This window comes from Eucyclogobius newberryi, unplaced genomic scaffold, assembly GCF_026437365.1.
Source record: "Eucyclogobius newberryi isolate DKJ021-1_F unplaced genomic scaffold, fEucNew1.0.hap1 SCAF_6, whole genome shotgun sequence".
NCBI classification, from domain to species: domain Eukaryota; kingdom Metazoa; phylum Chordata; class Actinopteri; order Gobiiformes; family Gobiidae; genus Eucyclogobius; species Eucyclogobius newberryi.
In genome coordinates this window covers 22,193,385-22,203,268 of record NW_027316278.1, presented here as the reverse complement: position 1 = coordinate 22,203,268, position 9,884 = coordinate 22,193,385, and the positions used below count along the sequence as shown (strand labels likewise).

At 40.0% G+C, this 9,884-nt stretch overlaps 2 protein-coding genes across 2 annotated transcripts in view; both read left to right on the top strand.

The window, feature by feature from the left end:
- The first annotated feature begins 2,860 nt into the window (after nt 1–2,860).
- LOC140347366 (uncharacterized) lies at nt 2,861–6,219 on the top strand. Its single transcript, XM_072433790.1, has 9 exons — nt 2,861–2,954; nt 3,569–3,596; nt 4,273–4,422; nt 4,514–4,634; nt 5,061–5,264; nt 5,344–5,427; nt 5,514–5,655; nt 5,733–5,895; nt 5,972–6,219. Coding segments are annotated over exons 2-9 (1,104 nt in total). The 5' UTR covers nt 2,861–2,954; nt 3,569–3,594; the 3' UTR covers nt 6,210–6,219.
- Nucleotides 6,220–7,313: 1,094 nt separating this feature from the next.
- cspg4ba (chondroitin sulfate proteoglycan 4ba) overlaps nt 7,314–9,884 on the top strand; it is a 17,844-nt gene continuing 15,273 nt past the window's right edge. Inside the window, exon 1 of the mRNA XM_072432596.1 lies at nt 7,314–7,527. Coding sequence (XP_072288697.1) covers nt 7,452–7,527 — 76 coding nt within the window. The 5' untranslated portion in view covers nt 7,314–7,451. The remainder of the gene's footprint in view (nt 7,528–9,884) is intronic.

Sequence of the window (9,884 nt, the reverse complement as noted above, 5' to 3'; positions counted from 1 at the left end):
ATTGTATTGATTTACAGTTTGTATTGGAACTTAATACTAAAATCACATTTACTTGATTTTAATGAGATGAAATTAAATTAAATTAGAAATCTGGATTGATTAAAAAATAAGGGAATATTTTCTTTGTCATACTGCCCAGTCTTACATCAAAGTCAGAAACATGACGCTCTGTTGATTCATGAAACAGCCGGCATATTCTGTGGGCTGCTGCTCATAAAGCCAGAAACACGTGTTAAAAGTGTTAAAATGATCATTGTTTGATTCGACCGTTTGATCTCTCTGCAAGGATGACGTGTCTCTCCGCTGTTGGCTATCTGATAGTGGCATGTTTTATAGGGACAGTGCGCAACAATACATTGACCAAGACAAAGCCATTTACACATTCAGTCTCTAAGCCGGAAATATCATTTAATTAGACTATTGTTATATGCAGTTTTTGTGTGTATGTGTTATTTTTACTGCTAATATAATGGAGTCAGAGAGGGAAAACTGTCTCTTAAGCTTATGACATAATTAGAATGTGACACTGCCTTTCTCTCAATGTCAAAAGACACCTACGTGGACTATAACCAGTTTGTTGAATAAGACTGAATGTTTGACGTGTGTGTGTGTGTGTGTGTGTGTGTGTGTGTGTGTGTGTGTGTGTGAGAGTGTGTGTGTGTGTGTGTGTGTGTGTGTGTGTACGTGCTAGTGAACAGGAATACAAACAACGTAACTCCTGCCAAATAAGGCTGGACGTTTTGGAAAAAATATCAAATTGTAATTTTTCTGACAAGCGCAGCGATGATGATTCGATTCACAATTTATGTTTTGATAGAGGATTCTGTTCAAAGTTCCCATTGTAAACGCATCCAGGAACATGAACTGCTAAACTTATACATGGATCCCGTGTATACAGGGTGAACAGGTTTTTAACATACCGGTAATAATTAAAAATGATAAATTGTTGTTTTTTTAATTACTATTGTATTATTATTACAGTGTATTGATATAGCGCTTTTTATTGCACCTTCAAGGAAAACTTAATTAGGCCATGAAGTGTCTTGCCTAAGGACACAACGACATTTCTCACTGTGAAACCTGGTGTTCCAGCGGTCTGCCATCCAAGTACTTAACCAGGCTCTGACCTGCTTAGCTTCCGAGGGCGGATGACATTGGGGATTGGCAGATATGGCCACTGTTGTTGGCACAGGAAATGTAAGCTAAATAATTGTAGTTTGTGAAATTTGTTTAAAGTCCTTGTGACTATTCAAATTGTTCGATTCAATTGTGATATATCTTTTGAGCATGCTCCTCTACAACTGGTGTGGTTCATTTGTTTAAAAATTGAACACATCTATTAAATACGTAAATAAGCAACAACAATTGGATCTTTGAAGTCCAGGTCTCACTTGCGCAGGAGGATGTGTCCCTCTTATCTCGTTGTTACTTAATATTTATGGTACAACAGTGGGCGACAAAGTAGGTGTACAGCTGGAGAGGATGAAGCTCTTTCACAATGTAAACTGAAAATGACTCAAATCCGCAAGCAGAACAGCCAATTCAAATGTACAGCTAGTACAAGATTTTTAGGTTATTTTGGTACAATTGATCTATGCTCTGAGCACTTAACCACCGTAATATTTTTCACAATTAATCCAGCAATTGACAGCAAGACAAGAACAGCTTCCATGTCCTTTCACTTGAATATAATATTCTTAACCACATCTGGCCTAAAGTATGCCAGTTCTTATCATCTAATACCACTTTCATTCACAAATTCCCTAAAGAACAATAATTTCTTTAAAATGGGCCCGAGAGCCCCCACAAATATTGAGCCCAGCATTTAAAACCAGCTGACCGTGCATATTCTGTTCCAGGACGTCCTGTCTTGGCGCTGGCTCCTTCAGTGCGGCTTCGGAAACTGCACCTGGGACTCCCCACATGGCAGAGACAGAAGAACCACCACACACCTCCTCAAGGCTGGACGTGCAGCTCTGTGGGGCCAAATACAACAAATATGACAATAACCCAGGCTCTATTCAGCAAAGTACACTCGCACCTTTCAACGAATTTGCAGAGCTCAGTCCAAGTTTCCAAAGGCATGAGCAGAAGGACCACAATGAACTAACACAGAATGATTTATTGGTGCTTTAATAAAAGAGTATGTATTTATGTAAACCACAAGTGATATGTAAATGTTGGTGTTGGAACTTGGGATTTGGTTCAATTTATGTTACCTTAGAATGAAGCTATTATAGAAAGAATAGACAGAATAAACACGTTGAATAGCCTGTATTGTCTTAAATGACTAATTCACACATTTATAACATTAATGTGCACATTTTTGTTCTGGAAGCAGGAGTTGTCAGGATATGGACGGTGAAGCGCACTTACACGTACATGCCAGGGCTGGACAGGGTCACTTGCAGGTACAGGGGCTCTATTAAATAAGGTTGTAGACTTACTAAAAAGTGAGCTTATTTCTCCCTCTAGTGGACAACATTTGTCAGTGTAACTTTTGTGAAACGCAAGAATGTTAATTTTTCTCTACACTTACTCTTTATAAAAGTCAGTCAAACATGTTAATGATGCCATCGATTTAGTTTAATAACTATTTACGGCACAAAATCTACAATATTTTCTACTATCACCTTTTTTGTGATTTTGTTTGACAAGAAGGCTTATTCGGGCCATTTACTTATTTTTTTAGATACCACGCAGCCTACCATGACATAATGTAGACTGATTGAAGATTAAACTTACCATGGAGGTCCTTTTGTAGATAATACACAAACGCAGTAAGAAGGCTACATGTGATCACGCCCCCGCCTTTAGGAGCTTTACACTTCCGTGCAAAACCGGAAGTTAGAAGCACTTAACTGTTGCTCCGCCGCTTCAGTGGGATCAGGTGACACAGCAGCGTTTGATGAAGGGCATCAGATGGTTTTGGATGGTTCATGTGTAACAAGCAGGTAACGAGGCTGTAATCACTGATTTTACAAAAATCCAAAACACTCGCGCGGCTCATGTCCTCTAAATGTGGAGTTAATATGAGCTGTAGTCGTGGATGCAAATGGTTCTGGGGATGTGTTCTTGTTGCTGTAAATGTACAAAGAATAGCGTCTGGAAAAGGATGTTTAAGATCTTCTGATATTTCAAACTACAGTTTTTAATGTTTCTTGGAAAAACATTGCTGTCTATTTAGTGTTTGAGCAGAGACCATAAAGTAGATGTTTGGTTTTAAAACCTTCCGCGGGACTGAGATTATGTGTGCACATTGTCCACAATGAATGTGACGCCTACAGGCACATTTGTACAATTTAATTTGGTAGAGACTTTATTGTGCTTTTGTTTGTTTAGAGGGCAGTGTTTCGTGACCATAGGGTACTATGAGATGTGTCACTGAATAGTGGAATACATATAAGTGAGTAAATGTTTTTATCCTTAAGAATGTTTTTGTATTTTTATGTAATAGCTATAATTGGCCATATACCAAACAGATTTATAATTGCGAAAACAAAAAACACTGTAGACAACACTAGACAAATGAGTATGATTTATTTATTTTTTGTCTTTATTTCTGCAGGTGGTCTGTTTTTGGTGAGCCACAATATGTAAGTGTAATTTAAAGTATTCGTTTTCAAATATTTAATAGAACACGAAATATATATATATATATAAATACTTAAATAAACAATAAACAAAATACAAACAAAACAATATAAACTGAAACACATGTGAACCTAAGAAACTTGTGGGCAAAATGGGACAGTGGGACATTTTCAAATTTAGTCTGAATGTGATTTTTAAATTTGTTCTAATGTCCAGTATAATGTCTGTCCAATTTTGATTGTCGGTGCATTTTGTGTCATCTATTTTTTTGTGAGGGCCTTTTTCGCTGCTGCCAGGAGGATGCTCCAGAGTTAGCTGCTGATTGTGTCCTGAGGCACAAACATCCTCCTGAAATCCAGCGGGACGGAGATGTCATAAATTGTCTGTAAAGCTTTACTGATCGCAATCCAAAACCTCAGAGCAACAGGACAATCCCAAATCACGTGATAATGGTTTGCCTTCTGGCTGCCACAATTTCTCCAAGGCCTGGCCTCTTCCTGCTCGTTTCCATGGAAACAATGCTCCTTTAGCTAAAATGTTCCACAATATGGCATAACATGTATCTATCTGCATGGAGAATGTTTTGAATTATGATTTTACCTTTTCAATTTCCATGGACTCCTGAGGGATCTTTCCACCTCCAGAAAGTTACATATTGTGCCTTTATTTTATTTTAAGGTCGCAGCTCAGGTCTCACATCAGTCTGCCTGTAGCAGCAGGAGTTCTGATCGTTGGACTGCCATACTCCATTTCTCTCGCTGCCCAGTGGTTGTACGGCTGGCCCAACAAGCCTGGATACAAGAAGTACACAGAGGCCCTCAAACCAAGGTAACAATAGTATTCAAGCACACGTTAGAGGCATTCAAGCACACGTTAGAGGCAACCGCTTCATTTTCAACCTTGTGTTTACCTCATACAGGCGCATTTACTGCTTAGCTAGAGCAGTGCTGGAAACTCTTAAATATCTGCAGTATGGAAGACTTTACTTTAGATGGAAATCCTGGTATAAGGATGCTGAAAATTGTAAACATTATGAAAAGGTGAGCTGAATCATGTTTTAACAATTTTCCTTCATCATATTTATTCATGCATGTTTGAATTAGGGCTGGAAGATATGGTGATACAAATCAAATCGCTCAAACTGGCTCATTATTTCTCTATCTAATGTAGAGTCTGTTCAACACTCATTTCAATCCACTTCATCTTTATCAGCCTCTTCTTAGTGAGTGACGGGCGATTTAACCAATCATAGTGAACTTTCAGAAGGAGCAGATGACTCCGTACACTGCTCTGTGTTTGACTTGATTCCAAGGTCAAGCCATTTTAAATCAATATTGCCGTTTACGATGAAGACAATGGGAAATTATTGTATGCGTATATCTGTTACGTATAGTTTTATACTGAATGCATAATGCCTTCTTTAAAATGACATATATATATGCTTTCTGAATATTTCCCTTGGACAGGGCATATCTTTTGGGCGAAGAGGTAACAAGCTGGACCTATACTACTCCCCCAAAATGGAAAATACAAAAGTACCACTTGTAGTTTTCATTTATGGTGGTGGCTGGGGCTCTGGAGACAGGGCTATTTATTGCTTGCTTGCCAAACACATGGCTGAAGAATTAAATGCCACTGTTGTTTGTCCTGACTACAGCACATATCCAATGGTACAGAAAGACCTCAAAAATGTGTCATTCATTTAGGCATTTATGGTAATTTGTTTTCTTCATGTTATCATTTACACAGAGTAATGTATTGGGAATGATCCAAGATATTGCTGACTGTCTAATTTGGGCCAAGGAGAGTGCAAACAAGTTCAACTTTGATCATGTAAGAAATATTTCAAATAACTTCATAAAAAAGGTAAATGTAACAGATTGTGTTGTAATTATTGTTCCATTTTATTGTCTTTACAGAACAACATTATTTTAATTGGTCACTCCGCTGGTGCTCATCTGTGCACACTGACCACACTGTTTCTTATTGACACAAGAGAAGAACTTTTTATTGAGCCCAGCAAGCAGGAAGACATTATTCCATCAATAAAAGGAGTTATAGGTATGCCATTTTCCAACTCTAGTACTGTTACGATACAAACATTTCATACTCATCGCCTTGTGTTAAAAAATCTACAGGTCTTAGTGGAGTGTACAACATCTTGGACCATTATGAACACGAACAGATGCGAGGAGTTGAATACGTCTCTACTATGCACAAAGCAATGAATGGAGTACATAACTTTCCGTACTACTCACCGACTCATGTACTCAACACGTTTGGAGAAGACAAACTAAAAAGGTGAGTCAATGCTGTTTAGTCGGTTCATGTCACACTGTAAATCTGACCCCGAGCTTTATCGCCTTTTCATTTATAGAGTGCCTCCATTTGTTTTGCTTCATGGGACCAATGACATAATTGTCCCATTTGAGTCGTCTGCAACGTTTTCTGAGCTGATGTGTTCAAAGTCGCTGTCTGTGGCGCTGTACCTCCTGCAAAGAGTTGACCACACTGAAATGGTCACCGATGTCATGGCTCCAGACAGGCCCCACTACCACAGCATCTACACCTGCATCAAGCATGAGTACACCAAACTCATTCATAAAGCCTGTTGATACGGCAGAATTTGCTTTGTATTACTTACTTATCACACACTACCTCAGCATTGAACCTCATAGGGCTACATCTGTTTTGTTACAGGATCATCTGTGGAGTAGCCTACATCTTTAAAATGACCATTATAGAACCATTCATACTTTGAGCATTCATTTTATACCTCTGTTAAGGCTATTTGAAGTAGCTTAACCCTCCAGTCAGTTACCTTATTAATGCTAAGTGTTAACATTATTATTATTGTTTTGTTGTATCATGAACATGTGTGTTCCAATAATAAACAAAATAAAACAATTAATACAATTATAATGTGATTCAGAATTAATGACAATTCTCTCTAATGCCTTCTACAACAGTGGTTACCCCCCATAGTAGCCCCATGTCTCACGTTTGATTTTGTTTTGAAGATAGAGACCTAGATAAATGACTGGTCCGCCATCAAATAATAATCTACATTTACCACTGCATTTATAGGGTGTCAAGCCTAATTTAAGACTATTATTTACATTTAAAAATGTATAATCTGGGGACCCTTTAAATAATTTCGATACCGCCAGGTTGAGAAGAGCCGCGCTCAGAGCTGCCGTTATATTAATCCATGAGAGCTGCGCACAGAGAGCCACGCTCAGAGAGCTGCGCACACAGAGCCGCGCTCAGAGAGCTGCGCACAGAGAGCTGCGCACACAGAGCCGCGCTCAGAGAGCTGCACACACAGAGCCGCGCTCAGAGAGCTGCACACACAGAGCCGCGCTCAGAGAGCTGCACACACAGAGCCGCGCTCAGAGAGCTGCACACACAGAGCCGCGCTCAGAGAGCTGCGCACAGAGAGCTGCGCACACAGAGCCGCGCTCAGAGAGCTGCACACACAGAGCCGCGCTCAGAGAGCTGCACACACAGAGCTGCACTCACATAGCCACGCTCAGAGAGCTGCGCACACAGAGCCGCGCTCAGAGAGCTGCGCACACAGAGCCGCGCTCAGAGAGCTGCGCACACAGAGCCGCGCTCAGAGAGCTGCGCACACAGAGCTGCGCACTCTTTCACGAGGCGGAGTTTACGAGCCGCTGCTTTGGAGCACTTTCGTCCGAGACTCCTGCACACATTCCGGTGAGGAGACTCGTTAGGTCACGCACGCATTGAGTATAATGTCGGAAAACGTGTCAAAGTCTTGGGGCAGTGCAACCGAGTCTGTAAATATGTAACCCCTGAGCGTCTGATAGTTTTGCTCTTCGCTTTAAAGTAAGACGATGGAGTCAATGGGTCCAAAGTTGTGGCTTTGTGGTCTTCTTTGGTGGTCGTTTCTCATCGTGCTTGCGTCTGGAGGTAAGTCTGCTGGAATATGTGTGTGGCAATGACATTTGTGATTTAAACTTCCAAACTGTGCGCGTTTCTTCCTGGATCCTTCAAAAACCGTTTTTGGAGAATAACTTTGTTAGGATTCTAACAACAAACTCGATTTGTTGTTAGAATCCTCGCACTAAACCCCCAAGGGATCTTAACCTCTCAACCTGACAAATGCTGCAGCCTTGTGTGTTTTGAATGCTGTTCATGATGTGTTTTAATGTTGAGCTATGAGTGGACTTCACAGGTGTAATAATCATGTAACAAAGGCTTTACTGCTGCTCTCTAGATGGAGGGGTCCCACGTACACGTTCCTCACTTGTGTGAGACTATTAAATCACTGTATTGTCTATTGTCAAATATGGATGTAAATGTTGGATAGTGTGTTTTCATGAAGGACAGAGTTAAAACCTCAGTGGCTTCAGCAGACATAGGGTGCATGTCCAATGCACTGGAAGAATGATCTGACTGTGACAATAGCTCACTTAAAGGAGATGACGAAAGTGGACAGCCTGTGTTGTAAGACCTAAGGCAAAAAAATGTTTTAGTGAGTTATGTACATCCTCTGCTCTACACTGTTTACACATCCATGGAGGTGTTCATTTGACTGTCTGCATGAGTTGATCCTGGGCATGTGTCATTATAATTCACCCAAGAGATGGCCTCTGGGAATTATCAGGAATATGTCAGTGTGACTCATTCTTCCTATGCCTTTATTGAAAACAAGTGCATTATAGACAATTACTTATACTTGACTGACTGTGTTCCTGTGACTCGTTAACTTCCTCTCATTCCTTTGAAAGCAGTATTAGAATCCAGCTCCGAGACACTGTCATCATCATCATCATCAGAGTGGTGTGACAGCCAGCCCAAACCACAGCGGCACTCCAGTCAAATTCAATCTCACATTTGTTGTGTAAACTAGGCACACTAGCAGTGACAAGCCCTGGCCCCGCTCCTTAAATTAACTGTAAAAAAGGACAGAGTCTTTGTAGTTACACAGATATTGTCCCTGTCATGATCAAAAGTGGCCTGTTTCCTGATGGCCACCTCTGCTCTGTCATCTTCTTATCACCACTACATGTCTCTGGTTCTACAACAGAACCTGTGGTCTCTCCGCTGTGTCTCACTCATGGAATTATCCTTCTGGTAGTAACCATCTTACAGTGGAATTGCCACAACAACATTTTAGTCCATTTGAGCATGCCCAGGGTTGTGGATACAAGTAGCAAATGTCATTGCTTTCCTCTTGACCCGTTTGCAGGATGCTCTCTGTTCTCTTTCAGTGCATAGACTATATGAAAAAATCATTGACGTACAGAGATAAGAGATGGTTATGAAGCTATAAATAGTATGAAAATAGGAACTCTTGATTCTTTATATTCGTATGTCCTTTTATACAGCCACTATCCTTTGTAATGTGTTAAAATGATATAAACCCATAAGGACACACACCAATTAATTAAAGGTAACATTGAATAAATGGGCTATTGGGATTTTAATCTGTTCATTTGCACCAGGCTATGAGAAGTCCATTAGTGTGCATTAACCCCTTTTAGACACTGCATTAACTAACATTGATTTTAACTAATGGCAACATCGCTCTGTTTTTCCATTAAGGCTTTTTGCTCCGAGGCGACAAACTACACATACAGAAAAAAAATCACGGTTAAATCACCAAGGTTTTATGTAGAAGACGAAGATGCTTATTAAAACGGTTCATTGAGAGGTTGAGAGGCTGTGGACCAGATTACAGGGTGATAAGAAGGGTCTTGAAGAAACAGATGGGTGTAGGGACTTCTCCACAGTGTTTCTGGGACAATGTGGGAACGTCTTTCATGTTCAGGTTGAAGGTTCCTGTCAGGCCAGGCAGGTCTGCACATGTATTTAGTCATACAGCCCCCTGTGCATCCGCTCTCTATTTTATTTACTATTTGGACAAGTCTGAAAAAACTGATTTTTCTCATGCCAACATTGGGCGTCAGGACTAGCCAAGGCCTGTCACAATAAGTTCTATATCAACTTGAGGCTCAATAAAGAATAAGAATATTACTGAGAATATTTTTGGGCTTAATATCAATTGTCGAGGGATGAAGAAAAAACATGATTCATTATAGAAGTACATTATGATATTTACTATTACATACAATATTTCCTTCAGAAATATAAAACACTTAAAAAACAATAGACCTAATGACTACAGTAAGCACATTGTGAAGATGTAAATAGTTATTGTTCTTGCAGAATGCTTAATACAGGTCTGGACGTAGCTTTAGGTTGAATGTCATGTTTTATCTTGTCTTAACAATATGTCTGTACATTCTGGTTTGTGACCAGCG

Coding starts and splice junctions, on each gene's coding strand:
- LOC140347366 (XM_072433790.1), top strand. Junction 4,423..4,513: donor ACAGAGGCCCTCAAACCAAG/GTAACAATAGTA, acceptor TACCTCATACAG/GCGCATTTACTGCTTAGCTA. Junction 5,656..5,732: donor ATCAATAAAAGGAGTTATAG/GTATGCCATTTT, acceptor AAAAATCTACAG/GTCTTAGTGGAGTGTACAAC.